General features: G+C 40.6%; 2 protein-coding genes across 2 annotated transcripts; both read right to left on the bottom strand.

The window, feature by feature from the left end:
* Positions 1-226: 226 nt before the first annotated feature.
* LOC148684051 (vomeronasal type-2 receptor 26-like) lies at positions 227-2,442 on the bottom strand. The gene is made up of 2 exons (XM_088654790.1): positions 2,231-2,442; positions 227-548 (listed from the first exon to the last, which is right to left on the bottom strand). Exons 1-2 carry the CDS (start codon positions 2,440-2,442, stop codon positions 227-229), a joined length of 534 nt encoding a protein of 177 aa, XP_088510916.1.
* Positions 2,443-5,221: 2,779 nt separating this feature from the next.
* On the bottom strand, positions 5,222-21,990 carry LOC132592983 (vomeronasal type-2 receptor 26-like). Its single transcript, XM_088654789.1, has 6 exons — positions 21,815-21,990; positions 20,758-20,884; positions 18,232-19,122; positions 15,870-16,097; positions 6,761-6,887; positions 5,222-6,123 (listed from the first exon to the last, which is right to left on the bottom strand). The coding sequence occupies exons 1-6, from the start codon at positions 21,988-21,990 to the stop codon at positions 5,222-5,224; spliced, it is 2,451 nt and encodes an 816-aa protein (XP_088510915.1).
* Positions 21,991-22,720: the final 730 nt, after the last annotated feature.

Below are 22,720 nucleotides of genomic sequence, written 5' to 3'. Positions count from 1 at the left end.
CATCAAAGTGCCCCATTTATCAAACTGGAACTTTTCGAATAGTCCTCCACTTAATATATAAAACACATATCTTTGGGAACTTGGCACTCTGATAATAGTTGGTTTATGCACATACTAACCCCTTCAAATATAACAATATATTGCAACCATGTCCCTTTTTTGACTTGATATTTATGAATCAACATCTTCCTAGTAGGAGTGTAGAGTGAACTACAGCATGAAATACCTATTTTTTGAAACCTCCAGTATATTGTACCTGTGGAATCTTGTAGAGACCTAAGACGTCTGCCATGGATGAGGAGGTGTCAGAGCTAAGTCCCCCAATGACTCCTACTACTTTTCTCTGAATGCCACATATGTAGTTGGGGACAAAGTGATGGGATTTAAAGAGCAGATCCAGAGTGTTTCGGTAGGTCATCCTAGAATCAAAATAGCTATCATAGATGTGGAATCCAAGAGTGACATTGGGCAAGATCTTGGGATTCTCATTGATCTCATCAACAGCAAACACCAAGGCGAGGATGTGTTGGTAGAACTTTCTAACCACCCTACAAATAAAGTGTGTTATTATTTTATAGAGAATTAAACAGTACCTAACATCTAGATGTGAGAGATTCAACCGCCTCTGTTAAATCTTATTGTAAATATTGAAATTGCTTTGTGCTCTTAGAATTAATGTTTGGATCTCTCTTCCACCTGATCCAGATTTTTAATATATCTGAACCTATAGATTTAGAAGAGATCTTTACTTACTAAGCTTCAGGTTTTTTAACCATATTCCTGTTTATCACTAGAAACAAGAACTGCACCACATGGCTATGCTACAGTTATTGAAATCAGTTCTATATCCCCTTGTCAGTACTTAGCTGTCCCTAGCAATAGAAACAGCTATGAAATTAAAATAAAGGAATTTGCAGCTGCCATTTTAAATATGAAGAATGCCCAGTGATGAGCTAGTAGTGATGATGGTAAAAGGGATTTCATCGAATTATTATTAAGTGCATCTAAAGCCCTAATTGTTTTCAATGTGTTTTAGACATGATTTCAATTTTATACCATCCTTTAACATAGCAGCTCAAGCTGGATATCACAGCTCTCCTCCCTCCCCTTGCATACTCATGAAAGCCCCTAGGTTGTAGTTGGCAAAAAAATGGAGATCTGAACCCAGATCTCCCCAATGCAAGTCTGCCATGCTAAATTACTGTGGGCAGGAGAATCAATGGCTAGAGAGCAAGTGGTGGTGATCTGAAACTGAATCAGCTCAAACATGGCTGAGGTTTCATTTCTGCACCTTGAACGTTGAAGGGAAGGAGCAGTCATGAAGACAACATACTTCTTCAGTACAGCTGTGTCCACAACTAGCTGTTCGGAAGAGCTTTTCAATGTTGAATATTCTTTTGTTATCTGGCCACGAGAGCATCTCTTTTACCTGTATAATGTTTGCAGTCTGTTGCTACATCTTTGGAAGCACTTTAGGGAATCAGTCTCAGACAGAATTGCATAATACAGTGGAGCCAGTCAAATGGTATGTAGTTCACTCTCTGTTCCATTTTTGCTGGATCAGTTTTTATTATTGTGGCCAGAGGATGTAGTGAATGCACTTGAAGAAATGCAGTTGTCAAACTGACCCCTTGACCCTTGCCTCTCTTGGCTGTTTTAATGGAGCTTCATAGGATTGACTATGGCACCATGTTCGACGCCGAAAATTTGCACCCACCTAGACCTTGCATTGCCTTCCCTTAGGAAGGAGTCACAAGGCTTTGGCAGGGTCCTAGAGTCCTTCCACCTAGTTCCCAAAACTGAAAAATGACTAACAACTAGGCTTTGTGAAGGAGGCAGGAGGACTCCAGGACCTTGTCAGATCCTCATGGCCCTCTCCCCAAGCCTGGCTTAACCAGCTTTGAGGCAGTGCTCCCATGGCTCTGTGTCGGATCCGTGCACACTGCTCTCACAACCTTAATTCTGCCTCATTGACTGGGGAAGTTCAGTGAGTTATCTATGCTTCATTGGAGGATGGAGAGATACCGTCCAACATGAAGCAAGTTGTGGAGTGTCTCCTCTTTATTCTGAACCAAGAATAAAAAATACTTATGAATACTTACCACTGTTTTTTTAAAAAATAAATTAAAAATAATTTTCTCATAGCATTCTTTCCAAAGCAAAAGTACCTTCTAGATGGATATGAATGTATACAGAATAAAGGAAAAAATCTTAAGGTCCATTTACTTACAGTGGATTGCCAATAAAGAGGTGAGATGGGTGTTCATGGAAGGAAATGCTGGGGGATACATAATGGATATGGGACCCTATCCCACCAATGATAAGGTCACCTGGTTCATACCACTCATGTTTTATATGCACAGGGTTATTTCTGCTGCAAACAACAGTGTGCACTTTGGGCACCATATTGGAAAGCAGCAGGAGAAGCAGCAACAACAACATCCTGATCCCAAATAACATTCTACTCTCCTTTGCCTCTCTACAATATTTTTACTATCATTAGCCTGACTTGAATAGGATGGATTTGGTGACAGCCGACTTTGGAAATTCAGTTCTTAAAGGGGCAGGTATCCACTTTCACTGTTACGAAGAAATGCATTGAATGCTAAATAATATAGAGTGATTTAAAAATTGACCTATACAATGAAAGAGGGAAACTCAGTAAAATAAGAGAGCCTGACCTCCTCTGTCCTCCCTTACCATAGCTGTCAATGGAATCCTGGGGTGCTTTTAATCATTTCAGATTTTGTTTTTGATTCTTTATTTTTCATTGTGCCTTCTGGTGCTTTGCCAGGTGAACTGATTATAGTAATTTTAATAATTACAAGTCTGATAAACTTTTGTGCAATGTTTATGGCTCTATGGAGCATCAGCAATGGGAAGATTTCCAAAGTAAACATATCTGTCACATCACAGAATCATAGATTAGGAAGAGTCTTCTAAGGTCATCAAGTCCTATAGGCTTGAGCTAATGCAGGACATCCAGAATGACAAACAAAAAGAAAAACACCCCACCTGTAGGCAGGCATCCATCTCCCCCCCCCCCAATTCCCCTGTCAAAATGTGCTTAGAAGGGAGCCAACTGCATCCCGGTATGGTTCCTCTTTATCACATACACATCCCAACAAGACAATGACAAAAACCCATGAATTGCATAGAAATCAATATGGCCAACCTGACCCGAAAAACCCACACACACCCCTCACAAACGAAACAAAGACCACCACAGCCAACGACAAATGAAAAATCACACCCTAGGCCAACCCCAACCTCTCAACGCCTAACGACTTTTTGAAAGAGCACATATATACAGTTTGAAGCAGAGTGACATGCTTAGGAACAACTGTGCCATCGTCTTTTATTTTAGTAAGACGTAGTAATTCCAAAGCCTAGGTGGTATATCACTGTCAGGCAGTGATAGGCAGTATTTTCCCCTCCAGATATTTCTGGATTACAGCTTCCATAATCAATGATAATAATAGCCAATTGTAAGCTGATGTGAGCTGTAGTCCAGCAAGATCTGGAGAACAAGAGATTGGCTTCCCTTGGTGTAAGGAATGTTTGGAAGGCAGACCTTTGCCTCTGCGTTGCTCCTTGACCCTGCGACTGCCTACTGCTAGACCCTCAGCCCTGCACATGATCCTGCTTCTACACCACCATCTTGCCTCTGGTCCTGATGTCCTCAGCCAGGGCTTCAACCGCCCGCCGACCGGACCGTGACAGCCATCGTCTGTTATTCTCATCAAAAAAAATGATGAGATGAGCAGAGAAGGGAGGGTCATAGCTCACTAGCATCTTAGATGGCACAAGGCTTTTACATTCTCTGGGGAAGACATAGCTGATGAGCAGAAAGGTCTCAGACTATACACAATTTTCCCAGGCTAGAGCCTGTCTCCACTTCTTGCCTGATATTTCTTCCCAACAGCAACACACCATACAACCCAAACTGTCCAAATTCTTCCAGAATTTGGTCAGAGACTTGGTTGAGTGTAGTGCATGGCCCTGATATATGGAGCAATACTTTCGCTCAATATAAGGCAGCTTGCAAAGTGCCCTTTCCCCTTTTCTCTATCTGCAGTTTCGTACGCAGCTCAACATCTGCTCAGGAGTTTAAGAATTTATTGGGAAAGTGGATACAGCAAAAGTAGGGTAAGGGAAGGTGTAGGCATTCAGATTGTTGGATATGTTGGATTTCATCCATAGTTTCATTCATACACATAGTCCCAGTTCATATCCACCTCATATGTAACTATGTTGGATACGAAGAACATACATGATACGGCAATCTCTTCTGTTATTTTGACCCCCACATCTGACACTGGACAGAAAGGTAACAGAGCCTAACTCCCAACATATACTACAATCTCTTCTGTCATTTATACTTTGCTCCGTATCAGCTTGTCTCTATTATTCACAGTACGGGAATCCCAGTACGTTTCCGAGCACAATTCAAAGTGTTGGTGCTGACCTTTAAAGCCCTAAATGGCCTTGGTCCAGTATACCTGAAGGAGCGCCTCCTCCCCCATCGTTCTGCCCGGACACTGAGGTCCAGCGCCGAGGGTCTTCTGGTGGTTCCCTCACTGCGAGAAGCCAAGTTACAGGGAACCAGGCAGAGGGCCTTCTCAGTAGTGGCACCCACCCTGTGGAATACCCTCGCACCAGAGGTCAAAGAGAACAACAATTACCAGACCTTTAGAGTGACATGCTTAGTAACAACTGTGCCATTGTCAGGAGTATGGGCAGGAGTCAGGTTCTGGGGCCTGTAGTGCTTTGCAGGACTGGGGCCTGCCTCAGCTTGTGCTGGAGAAGCAAGGAGTGCATCTCAAGGCAGCCCTGTTTAGGGAAGCTTTTAATGTTTGATGGAATTCTGTATTCATTATAATAATAAATTATTATTATTATTATTATTATTATTATTATTATTATTATTATTATTATTATAGAAAGCCAGTACTGGAAGCCAAGATGGAGAAAATCTCCACAGCCACCATGCATTTTCCTCTGGTGCTCAGAATGAGCTATTGATATCATCTATAGTTTTTTCATACACCTAATCCCAGTTCATTTACACCTCATATGCAACTTTGCTGGATATCAAGAACATAAACGATGCTACAATCTATTCTGTTATATTGATCATTACAGGTAATTACCACAGTGAAATTACCCTGCTAACAAGTCTGAGGAATCTAAAAAATGAAATGACAAACTCTACTGTTATTTACATCTTTCTCCGTATCAGCTGCTCTCTGTTATTCAGCTCAGGCCTCACCACAATAATGTAGCATTTAGGGGAAAAGATGCAACCCAGCAGCCCAGCACTGGAAGCTAAGATGGAGAAGATCTCCACAGCCACCATGTATTTTCCTCTGGTGCTCAAGTATGTGGGAATAAAGGAGAACCAAACACTGCAGAAGACCAGCATGCTGAAGGTGATGAACTTGGCTTCATTGAAGCTGTCCGGCAACTTCCTGGCTAAGAAGGCTACAGTGAGGCTGATAATGGCCAGGAAGCCCATGTAGCCCAAAACACAATAGAACATGAGGACTGACCCTTCATTGCATAGTAATATAATTTCTTCACTCATTGAGTGCATATCCACATCTGGGAATGGAGCAGAGGTTGCCAGCCAGAAGACACAGATTCCTACTTGAATCACAGAGCAGGAAAGGAAAATGGAATAAGCCAGTTTTTTGCCTACCCATCTCCTGATCCTGGATCCTGGCTTGGTAGCCATGAATGCCAAAACCACTGAAATAGTCTTGGCCAAGATGCTGGAGAGGGCCACAGAGAAGACAATGCCAAAAGCCGTTTGTCTGAGTGGGCAGGTTGCCTTATTAGGCATTCCAATGAACATCAAAGAGCAAAGGAAACACAAGAGGAGGGAGATGAGGAGAATGTAAGTGAGGCTTCTGTTATTGGCTTTGACGATGGCAGTGTTCCGGTGCATAATGAAAATGCCAAGTACCATAGCTGTGATCAGAGAGAATAAAAGCACAAAGAAAGTTGAAACCATGGCCAAAGTTTCACCAAAGCCTAGGACGTTCGGTTTCTTGGGAATGCACTGATCCTGCTCTTCATTTGGATATTGATCAGGAGGACATCTGGCACAGGTTTCTAACCCTAAAAAAGAAAAAGAAAAAAGATTGTATCACTATTGGAAACAATCCAGAATATGCTTAACAGTTTTTTTTAATTCCTCTTGCTTATGACTTGTTGCATCAAAACAGAATTGGGGTGGAGCTACAGTAGTGATTAATAACAATAAAATGCATTATTAAAATGTGTAAAATCAACAAAATGTGAAGAAGAAGAAGAAGAAGAAGAAGAAGAAGAAGAAGTCCAAAAGTGCCTTGTTCTTAGAGAAAAGACCACCAGTTCTATTCCATGCTCCCTTCTCCAAACCTTTAATGTCGTCCTGGACAGAATGCATGTACCAATCTTATGTATTGTTGCATTGAATCAGACCGGGAGGAGCTGCATTAAACATTCAAGAATATTATATGCAGTAATGTTTAGAATATCAATGTACGTAGATACAGCGATGGAAAATTATAGATCAAGCTCTCTTCCTCATGGTATTCAATCTTGAAGGTTAAGATAATTTATTCATAGGGTCAGTTTTTACTGAGATTGAAGCGAAATTATTCTACTATTGTTAATAAACAATATAAACTGAGACCAGACAGAGCAAACCCCACTGCTGATTTGCCCAGAATTTACTAAAATGTCTCTTATGTGCTAATATGGCATCTCTCACCCTTCTCATCTGAGAACATCCCACGAGGACATGGATCACAATCATAACAACAAAACTTCTTGCCCTCCTTCTTTTTCTTCTCATAACCAGGAAGGCAGTTGGCATTACATAATGAAAGGGGTGGCACCTATCCAAAGAGACATGAAGAGGTTAAGATTAAGAAAATGTTCACTTCCGGCCACCGCAAGCGCTGAAACCGGCGGGGTTTGCCTCGAGCTCCGAGGCAACCCGGCTTCGCGAGGGGGGGGGGAAGGTGAGATAGCGCCTCACCTCCCCAAAAGAGCCCCAGGTTGAGCATCCTGGGGACAAACAACCTCAGCGGAGTCCCAAAAACATGACCCCTCAACTCCCCGGTAAGCCTTAGAGCACCGGAGAGAGTCTGAGTGGAAGTCGCAGGGGCCATCTTGAGCGAAACGGTCACCCTTGCGAAGGGAAGCTACGTGGCGGCAGCGGAGAGCGGTGGATTTCTTCCTTTTTTCAAGTATGGATTTTACATTCGAACCTGTTAGCAAAAAGCTGCATATGGAAAGAATTATTGAAAAAATCAAGAATTGGCTGCAGGGGGTGATTTAAAAAGGGAGTCGATTACCCCCCCCCCCTTTGAGAGACTGCAAAGCAATGAAATAATCCCAAGCTGGTAAAATGGGATACATCGAATTTACCAGAAAGTGGACTCAAAAACCCTCCTTTGTAGCAGGCACAGGGGAGAGGATTGATTAAGTGGAAGATCCTGCAAAATGATGATTTATTAAAAGAAAGTACTTCTGGAAGCTGGTCCCGGGTTTCCGGATGTGTCAGTGAATGGTGCTTAGATTTTGGCAATAACCTCCGGGAAATACTGGCTAAAGAATTGGAAGAAACATTCAGAACCTGGTTAGGCACCCAAGGAGTTAGTTTGAAGCCAGAAGATGTGGAACGAGCTCATCGTTTGCAAGGGCCCAAGGGAAGAAAAGGCCCCAGAGATGTAATAATCAAATTTTCAAGAGAGAAGTTGCAACAACAGGCCTTCCAGACCTTGAAGAAAATTAAAGAGTTGAGTTTCCAAGGAAAAAGAGTATGGGTAAAGCGAGACTTCTGCCAGGCTACTTTAAGGCAAAAAAGCCAAATGAAACCTTATGCACAAAAACTGCATAATAACGATATAAAGTTTTCCTGGGTATACCCTGCCTCTATACTTATTTTTAAAGATGGAAAGAGGCTTATAGCTAAGAACCCAACAGAGGCTGGGACTTTGCTGACTCAGCTGGGAATCGAAGTGCATGAGTTGCTGATCCAGGAAATGGAGGAGGAGATGGAAGAGGTGGACCCAGGAGAAGGACCCTCAGGAGAAGCTCCAACAGGACCAGAGAAAAGACCAAGAACACACTCGGAAGTGGAGAGAGGGGATGAAATTTCTCCCCCAATATATTTTCTCTTCCACGGGGGGGGGAGGGGGTTAAAGAGTAGTAAGAAAAAAATTCCTCAGCTAAACGGTCACAAAAATCAAAACAACAAAGAATATGGTTAACTCAATTAAAATTATTTCACTGAATGTCAATGGTCTTACATCCAACCTAAAACGCTATAGGTTATCTAGGTTCGCCAGAGAACAAAGAGCTGATATAATGTGTCTTCAAGAAACCCACAAACCAAAAAAAGACAAAAAGCCACTATTTAAAGACCCAGCCTGGGAGGTATTAGCAGAAGCAAGGAGTAAAGCGAAAGCAAGAGGGGTGGCAGTCCTGGTAAATAGGAGAATAGACATTAAGATAACAGAGATGGTGCTAGACAGGGAAGGTAGATTTATGCTGGTCAAAGCTAAAATGGAAAACAAAGTGCTAACAATTGTAAACATATATGCTCCAAACAAAAGGCAGAATAAATTCCTAATTAAAATACTTAAAAAAATCCACCAGTTCTCAGAGGGTGAAATTATTATAGCAGGTGATTTGAATATGGATATCACAAAAAATAAAACAATTCTATTGAGTAAATGGGGATTGCAAGAAGCACATGAAACCCTAGGTTTTAAACCCAAATTTACACATATCTCTAGCAGACACAAAACAGTATCCTGCATAGACTTTTTTATTCTGGGAAAGTCTAGTAATTGGATAGTGAAAGGGATTACAACACACCCAATAATAATCTCAGATCATGCCCCTTTAAGTATTGAGTTAGAACTAAGAATGAGTAAGGACAAGAGGCCCTGGAGATATAATAATTTAATAATGGCTAAAGTTCAGGACAGAGATTATATGGAAAATCAGATCAGGTTATTTTTCCAAGATAATAAAGGATCAGTCACTCCAGATATTCTCTGGGATGCAGCAAAATGTGTTTTGAGGGGGCACTGTATAATGAAAGAAAAACTAATAAAAAAAAGAATGGTACTCTAAAAGACAATTAAAAATTCAGGAACTAGAAATATTACAGAACAAACAAATTATTAGATACTGTTCCAAAACCCAAAACAAAATTAAGGAGATTAAAAAACAATTAGAGGAATTAGATCTGACTTTGCTGTGGAAGAAGGAAGTAATGGTCAGAAATGATTTTCAGATGAACAATATAAAATCAGTAAAAAGGCTTGCAAATTATCTTAAAATAAGGAAAGAGAAACAAAAAGTTAAAAGTATAAAAATAAACGGTATTAAAATGCAAGACCCAAAGGAAATTAAAGAGGCCTTTGCAAGCTTTTATAAAAATCTATATAAAAAAGGGAGGTAGCTAATTTTCAGGAGAATATAAATTTAACACTGGATCAGTCTGAGAAAAGTAAACTAGATAGCAAAATTACAATAAAAGAAATAAAGGACATAATCAAGGAATTAAAAAATGGCAAATCGCCAGGACTAGATGGCTTTACGGCCGAATTCTACAAGGAAATGGTAGAAATTCTGGCCCCTGAATTACAACAACTTTTTAGTAGTATACTAGAAGGGGAAAAAAGCCCCAGAAACATGGAGAAAGGCAGAAATAACGGTAATCCTAAAACCAAACAGAGACCCTAAAGAAGTAGGTTCATATAGACCCATTAGTCTATTAAACCAAGATTATAAAATCTTCGCCAAAATCATGGCAAACAGGTTAAAAAATGCCACCCCCAAAATTATAAAAGAAGACCAATATGGATTTGTTAAGGGTAGAAATATTGCCCACCCGATTAGAAATATTATTAATGTATTGCATCACGGACAATCAAAAAAGCTCGGGTTATTGAAATTAGACGTCTTTAAAGCATTCGATACACTCTCACAGGAATGCTTATGGGAAATAATGACTAAATATGGAATAGGAAAGGCTTATTGGTTTGTGATACAAGAACTATATAAAGATGGAACAGCAGTGGTAAGAGTCAATGGAGAACACTCCCAACTTTTCCCAATACGCAGAGGCGTTCGGCAGGGGTGCCCTCTCTCGCCGTTCCTATTTATAATGGCTATAGAACAACTAGCGGAAAGAATAAGAAACTGTGGAAGGATAGAGGGTTATAAGATCGGGAAAGAGGAGATGATAATTAACTTGTTTGCAGATGATATTATTGTAATCATAACAAATCCCAAGGAAGGGATAAAAGAAATAAAGATAATATTAGAAGATTTCGAGGAATACTCCGGATTAGGGGCAAATATAACTAAATCAGAAATAATGTACTTTAATGTGAATCTACCTGAAAAAAAAAGAAATAAATAGCATAACAGGTATGGGCCTGGGTTCTAAAAGAATAAAATACCTGGGTATTGAACGCAGAATTCAACTATAAGAAGATATGGAATAAAATACTAAAGGATATGAAAAGATGGAGAAACAAAACTTTAAGCTTTACAGCTAGAGTCAAGGCTACTAAAATGTTCTGGGTCCCCAAGCTAAGTTATCTTTTCCAAGCCATCCCACTAGAGATGAAAAAACAGCAATTGGAACAATGGAATGGTGAGATAAGACAACGGATATTCGGAAGTAAAAAACCAAGGACACAAAAGAGGTTTGTGTATAACCACAAATCAGATTTAGGGTGGGGCCTCCCCAACATTTATAATTACTATGAAGCCGTCCAATTAAAAACTTTACTAGAAATTGGAGCAAAAAATAAACAAAAGTGGATCAGATTTGAGGATGAGGCCAACAACGGTGCAGGAAGATTTGGAATCTTCACAAATAATGTAAAGGAAGATCTGAAATCTGCAATAGGACCCAGGAAATTGGCATTAGGCATATGGGGGAGATGGAAACCTATATGGTTAAAAAGGATCTCTCTGTGGGCACCCTTAGAAAGCATATACGAGGCAATAGACGACCCCAAATGGTGGGAAATTCTTAGTGCTAAGGGATATCACATAGTCCAAGATATGTATAGAGGAGAGTCCTTAAAGTCATTGCAGGAAGTAACAGAGAACATAGGTAACCAATACTGGTTAAAAATTGGAGGGTTATATAATAAAATTCTTAAAGCCCAAGAGATAGGAAATGTGAGATTGGAAGAGCCAATAGAGGAACTATATAAACAAATGGAAAAAACTAAACAAGGAATGATAGGAAAAATCTATAAGAGGCTGATTACAAATAAAGAACTGACAACCCAACTTATTCAAAAGATATGGAGTAAAGAAGAACAAATTAGTGAATCAAAGGTCGAAAGGATAATGAAAGGAATAAATGAGATTAAAGTAAGCAAATTTAGGGAGCTCGAACTAAAATTCTTTCTAAAATGGTATAGAACTCCGGCCCAGCTAGCCAATATGATACCAGGATTGAACCCTAACTGCTGGCACTGTGAACAAGCCAAGGGATGGTTCTCCCATATGTATTGGGAATGCCCAGAGGTAGGGGGATTTTGGAATAAAATCCTTAAGGTTATTAATGAAGTTTTTAAAGTGAAGCTACCTATAGACTTCAATCTTATGACAATGGTTATACTAGGAAACACGGCCATAGAGAAAGGTGACCAGCATACCTTCAAAGCAATGATACTAGCAGGAAAGGCAACAATAGCTTTAGGTTGGAAAGATAGAGAAAAATGGACAGTAGAGGTCTGGACTAATTATTTGTTTGAATTTATTCAGTCAGACATCGTGGCAGTAACGTCACAGGAAATAACATGGAAGGCCAAGTCTACTATGATAAGGACCAGATGGAACTCCTATCTTCAATGGATAACAACTACTGGACCAGAAGACATCCAGTGGAAATTAAAGACATTGTGCCGGTGGCTGAGGACAACTGTTTGAACCCTTCCAATGGATTATGGGTGGGGGAGGGGGTGGGAAGGGAAAGGAAAAATGGTACGGGAAATTAAAAATTGGAAGGAGAGAATATAATGTATGTAAAAATTCTCATACTTCAATAAAAATCTTTAAAAAAAGATTTTGGCAATAACAAAGAATGATTAAAAAAATATCAAAAGGATTGAGTAAGACTTTTAGAAATTATTTGGAAAATGGTGTTTAAGGAAGAATATATTCAGTTTGGACTTAAAAATGGCGTTAGAGAAGATCCCTGCCATTTCCGGCCGCACAATCTGCTGGACTTATATGAAATTTGAGATGTCAAAGATGGCTGTAGCCATAACAATACCATCACAGGACCTGGCTTGGCAAAGGATTTCTGTGTTACTGATGGAGATTAAACAAGAACTGGATGAGAATAACAAGCAACTGAGAGAGGCTACCAAATTGTGGAGAGAAAGAAATGACTGCTGTGATGCAAAAAATGGATTAGAGAAAGACATGAACTTAAAGAACAAAGAGGATCTGCAAGATGCCCAAACACAAATACCGGAAGAAGAGGGAAAAGACGAAGGATACATTGTTCCACAAGTGAGAGATGTGGAACAGGACTTTGGTTTGATACAAGGAGGCCTCAAAAAAGAAACAGTGTATACTGATGGACTCCTAGTGAGAGAGGGAGTCCAAAGTCTGCACTGGGAACTGGATAAAAAAAGGGGAGAAATTGAAATTGTTCTGGAATTGGACATTGCAAAGGACTGGTTTCTTTCCACAGAATCAAAAAAGAATGTAAAGACAGTGGAAATGGGCTGGGCAACAGGTGTAGCATGGAAGAGACGGCTGAAGATCTGGAAACAGATTCGAGGGGTTTGGTGGGAAAGGGTGGGAATGGGGTGATTTATAAAGGGATATTGGATTGGATGGATTTAAATGGTCTGAAACTGGCTTGATATTAGGAATTGGCTGAAATGTCTGGGAAATTTGGTTCCAGCAAAAGGGGGGATGTTTCTAAATATAGATAATCAAGAAAGGAGAATAGAATTTTAAGATTTGAATAATAATTGCATTTCTGGTAAAATATTAAGCTAAGGGAAGAAATTTAAGATAAAGGAAATTCGGTAAGATTAGATATGGATAGTGGAGTAATAAAAAGGATAAAATTGTAATGTGTAAAGGAAAATAGCAGAGTTAGAGAACATTGCCTATATGGTTATTATAAGGGACCCAGAGTGGGGGGAGTCGGGGAAGTCCAAGATGATATTGTAAAGGTCATAAATAAGATGTTTTTCTTTTTTCTTTTTTTCTTTTAAATCTTTTCTGTATTTTTGTATTTTTGCTGTTGTTTGGTTTTTGTCTTGCTTTTTGTATATTTCAGTCTTATGGAAAATCAATAAAAATTATTCTAAAAAAAGATTAAGAAAATGTTCAGGGATTCATCTAACATCAGGTGATCTATCAGTAAATAAGAGGGCCAAAAAAATCTTAAATGTAGGATCCATATACTCAATATAACAAAAAGAATATCTTCATCTTCCATATAAAAGGAAATGGGAATGTTATTTAGCCAATATTGGGTTAACAATCCTGAAAGCAAAATGGATGTGGGCATTAAAATATTCCAAAAATGTTTATTAGTGTGAACCTGAAAGAGAACTATCTTACGTCAATATTCCAATGGTACTTTACTTCATACGGAATTTATTTATTTATTTAGGCTGAAACTGGTGGCGCTGTGGGTTAAATCACTGAGCCTAGGGCTTGCCAATCAGAAGGTTGGCGGTTCGAATCCCCACGATGGAGTGAGCTCCCATTGCTTGGTCCCTGCTCCTGCCAACCTAGCAGTTTGAAAGCATGTTAACGTGTATGTAGATAAATAGGTATTGCTACAGCGGGAAGGTAAACGGCGTTTCCATGTGCTGCTCTGGTTCACCAGAAGCAACTTTGTCATGCTGGCCACATGACCTGGAAGCTGTACGCCGGCTCCCTTGGCCAATAATGCGATATGAGCGCAGCAACCCCAGAGTCGGTTACGACTGGACCTAACAGTCAGGGGTCCCTTTACCTTTTAATACATATATTTTGAAGTTGTAAAATAATAATTCCTTTCTGGGCAGAAGTAGTGAAGATTTCTCCTTTACAAGTCAACTGTTGTTGAACTTTACCTAGTGTTCTTTTTCTTTGCAATATATATCCTCAAAGCAGGAGCAACCATATTGCCACTTTTAGTTCTAGTAAAACTGAGATCTGCTTGTGAGTATATTGATGCCTTCTATGTAGAGGTGTACCTAGGCTCCCTTGTGCCCTTGGCAAGGTGCTATTTTGGAATCACCACCATCCCTTGCACCATTGGCAAGGAGATACCAGTGCTTCCAAAGTCGGAAGAGACCATGGAACAGAACTTCTAAAACTTTGCTTGTCATCACCTTTTGTGCTCCCCCTTGGCAATCGGGGTTGGGTCTGCTCTGCTTCTCCTCCTGCCTTCCTTGGTCTGCCTGCCTGCCAGTCTTCCTCCCTCACCCACCTTCTATTTCTTGCAACTCCATCCACCATTCTCTCTCCCCCCCCCCTCTGAGCTAAGCTTGGCGCTATACTGACTCTTACAACAGTGCCAACAGCTAACTAAGGATGTGGAACTGTACAGATCCTCTGATGACTAATGTCAGTGGTGTCATGGGTCAGGAGTCGGCTTCTCCTGTGAGGAGCAGCCTGAAGGAGGAGAAGGTGAAGGGACTCCACCTGCTGCTGATCAGCCTTCTTGCTCCTGATGAGAACCTGCTGGCTCCATCTTTCTTAAGCAGGCTTCCCGTCCTCAGTCAGTTGCAGGAAACAACTTTTGTCATTCCTGACCAGACCTTGCTGCTTCTTGTTTCTCGTTACCTTTGACCCTTGGCTTTCTTGACCCCCAGATTGTCTGACTACATGAACTGAGATATTCCTGACCTTACGACTGGACTGGAGTGGAGGGTGTATATGGACTCTGCCTCCAGGCAAGTACCCCCCTGAGGTTTGGCTGGTTGGCTTGCTTCTCCCTCCACTGAGCTCTGCCATGGCTGGCAGCAGAGGACTATGACAAGCACCTGGATTCCTCCATTGAGCCACTGAGAGGAGCCTGCATGCCTTGCCCAGCAGCCCATGGAGTACATGGATGGGCAGCCGGGCTCCAAGCCACTCCAAGCAAGGCATGATTTTGCAGGGCCCAACTTGAAAAAAACCTCCATACACCCCTGCTTCTATCATTCCAATTCAACACTAGAGTCTCAAGTGGCATCTGAAAAGCTCTAGTAAATTCCAGTGTTTATTCACAATGATACAGTAAGCCTAGCATTCTATCTAACACCACTAAGTAGAGAGCTGCCTTGAACAAACAAGCATGTTGGATGACACTCTCTGATAGCAATTGGTCCTTCTTAGTTTGACATGTCTTTTTTGGCATTTTGCTCTTTTTGAAGGAATGGTTGATTTTACATTTACTATAAGAATTAATAGTAGCAGTGTTATTAGTAGTGGGCAACAATTCCCTTTTCATCTCAAGTGGCAAAACTAGTCATGCCCGTTGAATAGTTTCTTTAAATGTTAGGGTTCATTATTGTTTCATAGGATGTGTACCACTTTAAAAGCCAGGGTGCATATCCTGACCTAGTTTTTACAGCTGTGATAGCAGGTGCTGATAAGTCACTGTAATTTGCTTTGTCAGCAATTGTGAATGGTATATGATGTGCTGTATGGGTGGCTGACTATTATAGACACTATGTAAGATGCATGGTACAGGAGTTTTGTTATTAAACCATGCAAAGATATATTTGCATCTCTTCAGTGATTCCATCTGTGTAGTCTACTCTGCACGCACTCTGTGGCATTTTGCTAATGCCCCAAAATGCCACCCCTATGTGCAGTGATTTCCTTACCTGAGTGAAGACTCTGGGCCATTGGATTCTGTCCCCATTTATGGTGAGCTCTTTTCCAGGAGGGGCCTGAGGATCCAGCTTTCCTACTTTGACCCTGACATAGGAAGTATTTGGGAAAGTGACCAGGTTTGTAATATCAAATCCACCTGCTAATTCTCTGTGTTCATTGAATGTAACTTCATCCCCAGCACTGTTGTTGAATGAGATCCTCTGCAGGAATGAGTGCAGCTAGGTGGAAAGAGAATCAAAAGGTCTATGAAGTGTTGTAATAGTCTAAGATAATTTAATAGTTTTCTGGGAAGAATATAAGTTCTTTTCCTCCAGGAGTTCATCACTTCAGTTCCCAGTGGAGGGGACCCAAATTTCAGCAGGGAAATCCTGAATCAGTGTAAACTCAACAGTCGTGAGATGCACACATAAATGCTGTAGACCTTTCAGAGTAGCCTTTGTTGAGATTCAAGCTATAGAAGGGATTTGAGATGATGGGCAAGAAAAGGGCCAGGAGCTTATTTTCTCAAGATATTATATTAATGCTAACCTGGAAACATTTAGCTTTGTACACTCCTAAAAGAGACATAGCTGCCAAGTCTCCTGCTGAAAAATGCGGGATCAGCAGTGGTGCGGCACCAGAAGTTGCTTCTACGCATGTCTGGACATCCGTAGAAGCAACTTCCGGTGCCGGCGCTGCCTGATTTCCAGTGCCCAGACATGGGCAGAGCGGCACCCGAAATGGAGCCTCCCTGGCAGGTAGGAAATCCGGGGAATTTCCAGGATTTTTTTCTATTCGGGATAACAGCGGAAAACGGATTAAAATCTGGGAGTTTCCCGCGAAAAATGGGAGACTTGGCAGCTATGAAAAGAGAACATATATAAAATGATGTATAGATGGTCCATCACCCCAGCGAAACTATCCATAATGCATAAAACGGCAAATAAGAACTGCTGGAAATGTGAAGTTAAGGAGGGAGCCTTTGTTCACATGTGGTGGAAATGCAATAAAATCAAAAGATTCTGTGAAGACATTTACAATGAGCTCAAAACAATCTTCAGATATACTTTCCAAAAAGTACCAGGGCATTTTTGCTGGGAATGGTTGGGGCAGACATTGTACAAAATAATCAAAAATTATTCCTCTTTGGGACAACAGGGGCTAGAATTATGCTTGCTCGGGTGTGGAAACAGAAATAAACACCCACAGTTGAGGAGTGGCAGCAGAAAATGATTGAGTATATGGAAATAGCTAATTTAACTGCAAAAATATGGCAGCAGGGCAACGAAACTAAACTTATCAAAAATAATGGGGAATTTTTTTAGATTATATCAATAAAATGTGAGCAGTGTGCAATTGTTCCGTCATATAAAAGTCCTCACCTCTAAAGGGAAATATGTTCTAGGTGGATATGTGAAGGGGCTCCCACAGCATTCAATGGCACTGGCTACACCTCAAGATGTACTGGACTCTTCCACTAGCCATCACATATCCAACACAAGTGGAGGGCATCAGCTCTTGGCTACAGCATGTCACACCACAGGACATAAGAACTGAGAGGGGCTGTGGCGTTTCACCTCTAGGGGTCTAGCAAGAGTTAAGTTGCAAGGGAGGTAAATAGCCAATAGGAGCTCTCCAGGCAGAAGCAGGGGTATATACGGAGAAGCAGTCAGTCAGAAAGGGAGACTTGATGGGAGATAAAACGGATGTTGATGGGAGTTGATGAAAGAGGTGGAGAGGATTTTGAGATAGAGAGAGGGTTAGAGAAGCTAGTGAGGTGAGCTGTGGTGCAGAATCTGAAAGAGTAATAAGAAGGGAACATCAGTCAGGAAGGAAAGGGGGGGGGAACTATACTAAAGGAAAAGTACTTAAGAAACCAATAAGAATTTATATGCTTGTAAGATCATCACCTAAATAAACTTATTTGTTTGGTTTAATTTCCATCTGACTGGAATTCCATTTTTGTGTACCAGTACACAGACTTACTGGTTGGTGGCAGCAAGGGAAGAATATAGGCGAGGGAGGTACTGGGTCAATAGACCATTAAACGTCCGGGGGCCCTTTACCAGTGAATCTCGCCACAGGGGCTTTGTTGAAGATACTTACAAAATGTCCCTAGAATTCATGTTCTGCTATAAGAAAGACAACCTGCCACTGAAAAAGAATATTTACATTGCAGAAAGTCGGGCAGGGCAAATTCAAGTAGTGTAGTGTTGGAAGGGATCACAATAAAATCGGTAAATGTTTAATTTGATACATTAAGGTTTATTATTGTACGTATTTACTCATAAAATATGGATTGGCATTTATTTCAATGGAGTGCGCAATACTGAGCAGGTTATAAAGTAAAGACTTTGTAAGACGAAACCGTACCTGCCAAGGCTCTACATTCTGAGGAAAGGGTCTGTTTCCGCCCTTTATCCTTTTGCAGATGGCTTCAGATGAGCAACTAATATGTAAGGCTTGTGCCAGAGCATAGACAGCATTATAGATACTGTAGCTGTGGCCAGTCATGCTCATTTCAAAAAACGGTGCAGGGAGGCTCTCCAGCAACTCCTCTCCAGTACATATACCCAAAATGCCTGCCATTGGAGAGGCTTCTGAAAGTGCACAACTAAAGGCTTGTTCCCAAAAAACCTTGATAAAACCATCTGCATCTTGTCCAGAAGGCTTTACACCCTGCAGAAAGTATGAGAAGTCTTGAATCTCCTTGGAGTGAATTGTAATGGAGATAGCACCTTGCAGCATTTGTATATTAGGGTCCATAAGATTTCCTGGAACATTTGATATGAAATCTATTTGAGCTGCAGTAATCCATACTTTTCCTTCAGGTCCTTTCCACACAGATTGAGGAAATATTAGCTGAATCATATTCCTTGCGATTATAATACATGAAAGCCACACAATAGATGTACTTTCTCCATATATAAGAATTGCATTTGCTTTGCTTTTCATGAAAGTTTGTGAGAAAAGCTTTGTTTGATCCAACATATCAAGCACGTTACTGGGGATTTGCACATAATATTCCGTTATTTCTGTGAACGCCGAACAGATTCCATTCTTGAGAAACATTGGTTCAATGGTCTGCAAGAATTGTTCTCCAGCTTCATTAGCTGGAGTGATGAGCCCAACCCATTTCCATCTAAAATGCAGAAGTAACTGGATAATCCCCTTGTACTGAAGATCTTCATTGGGGACCATGCGATAAAAGGAAGCAAATTTGATGGGATCGTTTATGGCCAATTCAAAGGAACCGTATGAAATCTGAAAAAGGAAATAGACAAACCTTTCCAAGTGGAAACAAGAATTCACAACACACTCATTTATCTGAATATGAATCCTGTATATCCCATATTTACTAATCTTTGACAGCACCGACCCCTTTTTACATAGAAACAATGTTGCTCATTGGTTTTTGTAGATATTAATTCCTAATATTTTGGGAGTCATCACAGCTGCATACTTGTACACATGGATTCTCTCCTGGAACAGGAGAGTGTTTGTCCTTGCACTGCCTTCAATAATGCTTGCAGGATTGAAATACAGTGGTACCTCTGGATAAGAACTTAATTTGCTCCGGAGGTCAATTCTTAACCTGAAACTCTTCTTAACCTGAAACACCACTTTAGCTAATGGGGCCTCCTGCGGCCGCCGCGCCACGGGAGCACAATTTCTGTTCTCATCCTGAAGCAAAGTTCTTAACATCTGAAGCGTTTGTAACCCGAGGTACCACTGTAATGTGAGCCCATCAAAGTGCCCCATTTATCAAACTGTAACTTTTTGAATAAACCTCCATTAAATATATTAAACACATATCTTTGGGAACTTGGCACTCTCATAATAGTTGGTTTATGCACATATTAACCCCTTCAAATTTAACAATATTTGAATAACAATGCAACCATTTCCCTTTTTTGACTTGATATTCCTAGTAGGAGTGTAGAGTGAACTACAGAATGAAATACCTATTTTTTGAAACCTCCAGTATATTGTACCTGTGGAATCTTGTAGAGACCTAAGACATCTGCCATGGATGAGGAGGTGTCAGAGCTAAGTCCCCCAATGACTCCTACTACTTTTCTCTGAATGCCACATATGTAGTTGGGGACAAAGTGATGGGATTTAAAGAGCAGATTCAGAGTGTTTTGGCAGGTCATCCTTAAATCAAAATAGCTATCATAGATGTGGAACCCAAGCGTGGCATTGGGCAAGATCTTGGGATTCTCATTGATCTCATCAACAGCAAACACCAAAGCAAGGATGTGCTGGTAGAACTTTCTCATCAACCTACAAATAAAGTGTGTTATTATTTTATAGAGAATTAAACAGTACCCAACATCTAGATGTGAGAGATTCAACCGCCTCTGTTAAATCTTATTGTAAATATTGAAATTGCTTTGTGCTCTTAGAGTTAATGTTTGGATATCTCCTCCATCCAAGTCAGGTTTTTTATTTGTCTTAACACCTAGGTTGAGAAGAGATATTCACTTACTAAGCTTCAGATATTTTTAACCATGTTGCTGTTTATCACTAGAAACAAGAACTGCGCCACATGGCTATGCTACAGTTTTTGAAATCAGCTCTATATCCCTTTGTCAGTACATTGCTGTCTCTAGCAAGAGAAACTCCTATGAAATTAAAATTAAGGAATTGTCAGCTGCCATTTTGAATAGGAAAAATGACAAGTGATGAGCTAGTAGTGATGATGGTAAAAGGGCTTTCATCCAATTATTACTAAGTGCATCTAAAGTCCTGATTGTTTTTAATGTGCTTTAGACATGATTTCAATTTTATAATATCCTTCAACATAGCAGCTCAAGCTGGATATCACAGCTCTCCTCCCTCCCCTTGCATACTCATGAAAGCCCCTAGGTTGGCCAAGAAAATGGAGATCTGAACCCAGATCTCCCCAATGCAAGTCTGCAATGCTAAATTGCTGTGGGCAGGAGAATCGATGGCTAGAGAGCAAGTGGTGTTGATCTGAAACTGAATCAGCTCAAACATGGCTGAGGTTTCATTTCTGCACCTTGAACGTGGAAGGGAAGGGGCAGTCATGAAGACAGCTTTCTTCTTCACGCCAATTGTGTTTTCACAACTAGCTGTCTGGAAGAGCTTCTCAATGTTGAATATTCTTTTGTTTTCTGGGCAAGAGAGCATCTCTCTTACCTATATAATGTTTGCAGCCTGTTGCTTCCATCTTTATGGATGGAATCAGTATCAGACAAAATTGCTTAATACAATGGAGCCAGTCAAATGGTATGTAGTTCACTCTCTGTTCCATTTTTGCTGGATCAATTTTGATTATTGTGGCCAGAGGATGTAGTGAATGCGCTTGAAGAATTGAAGTTGTCAATCCGATCCTTGCCTCTCTTGGCTTTTTTAATGGAGCTTTATAGGATTGACTGATAATGGAAGATTTGGGTACTATGGCATAATGTGTGAGGCCGAAAATTTGCAGCCACCTAGACCTTGCATTGCCTTCCCTTAGGAAGGAGTCGCAAGGCTTTGGCAGGGTCCCAGAGTCTTTCAACCTAGTTCCCAAAACTGAACAATTACTAACAACTAGGCTTTGTGAAGGAGGCAGGAGGACACCAGGACCTTGTCAGATCCTCATGGCCCAAAGCCCAGTGCCTGGCTTAACCAGTTTGAGGCAGTGCTCTCATGGCTCTGTGTCGTATCCGTGCACACTGCTCTCACAACCTTAATTCTGCCTCATTGACTGGGGAGGTTCAGTGAGTTATCTATGCTTCATTGGAGGATGGAGAGATACCGTCCAACATGAAGCAGGTTGTGGTGAGCCAAGAATAAAATATTCTTATAAATTCTTACCACTGTTTTTTAAAAATAAATTAAAAATAATTTTCTCATAGCATTTTGTTTCAAAGCAAAAGTACCTTCTAGATGGATATAAATGTATACACAATAAAGGAAATAATCTTAAGGTCCATTTACTTACCATGAACTTTCAATAATGAGGTAAGATGGGTGTTCATGGAAGGAAATGCTGCGGAATACATAATGGATATGGGACCCTATTCCACCAATGATAAGGTCATCTGGTTCATACCACTCATGTGGAATATGCACAGGGTTATTTCTGCTGCAAACAATAGTGTGCACTTTGGGCACCATATTGGGAAGCAGCAGGAGAAGCAGCAACAACAACATCCTGATCCCAAATATCATTCTACTCTCCTTTACCTCATTACAATATTGTTACTATCACCAGCCTGACTTGAACAGGATGGATTTGGTGACAGCCGACTTTGGCAATTCTGTTCTTAAAGGGGCAGGTATCCACTTTCACTGTTACCAAGAAATGCATTGAATGCTAAATAATATAGAGTGATTTGAAACCTGACCTATACAATAAAAGAGGGAAAATGACTAAAATAACAGAACCTGGCCTCCTCTCTCCTCCCTTACCATAGCTGTCAATGGAAGCCTGGGGTGCTTTTAATCATTTCAGATTTCGTTTTCGATTCTTTATTCTTCATTATGCCTTCTGGTGCTTTGCCAGGTGAACTGATTATAGTAATTTGAATAATTACAGGTCAGATAAAGTTTTGTACAATGTTTTTGGACTCCATGGTGCATCAGCAATGGAAAGATTTCCGATGTAAACATATCTGTCACATCACAGAATCATAGATTAGGAAGAGACTTCTAAGGTCATCAAGTCCTATCTGCTTGCTAATGCAGGACATCCAGAACTACAAACAAAAAGAAAAACACCCCACCTGTAGGCATCTCCCCCCCCCCAAATTTCCCGTATCAAAATGTGTTTAGAAGGGAGCCAACTGCATCCTTTCCCCATTTGATTAATTTCCTGGCCCTTACACTCTCTGACATATGTAACATC

Source organism: Zootoca vivipara, chromosome 12 (genome assembly GCF_965207765.1).
Source record: "Zootoca vivipara chromosome 12, rZooViv2.hap1.1, whole genome shotgun sequence".
Lineage (NCBI taxonomy): Eukaryota > Metazoa > Chordata > Lepidosauria > Squamata > Lacertidae > Zootoca > Zootoca vivipara.
Note: the sequence above shows the minus strand (reverse complement) of the source record. Positions and strands in the feature narration are given on the sequence as shown.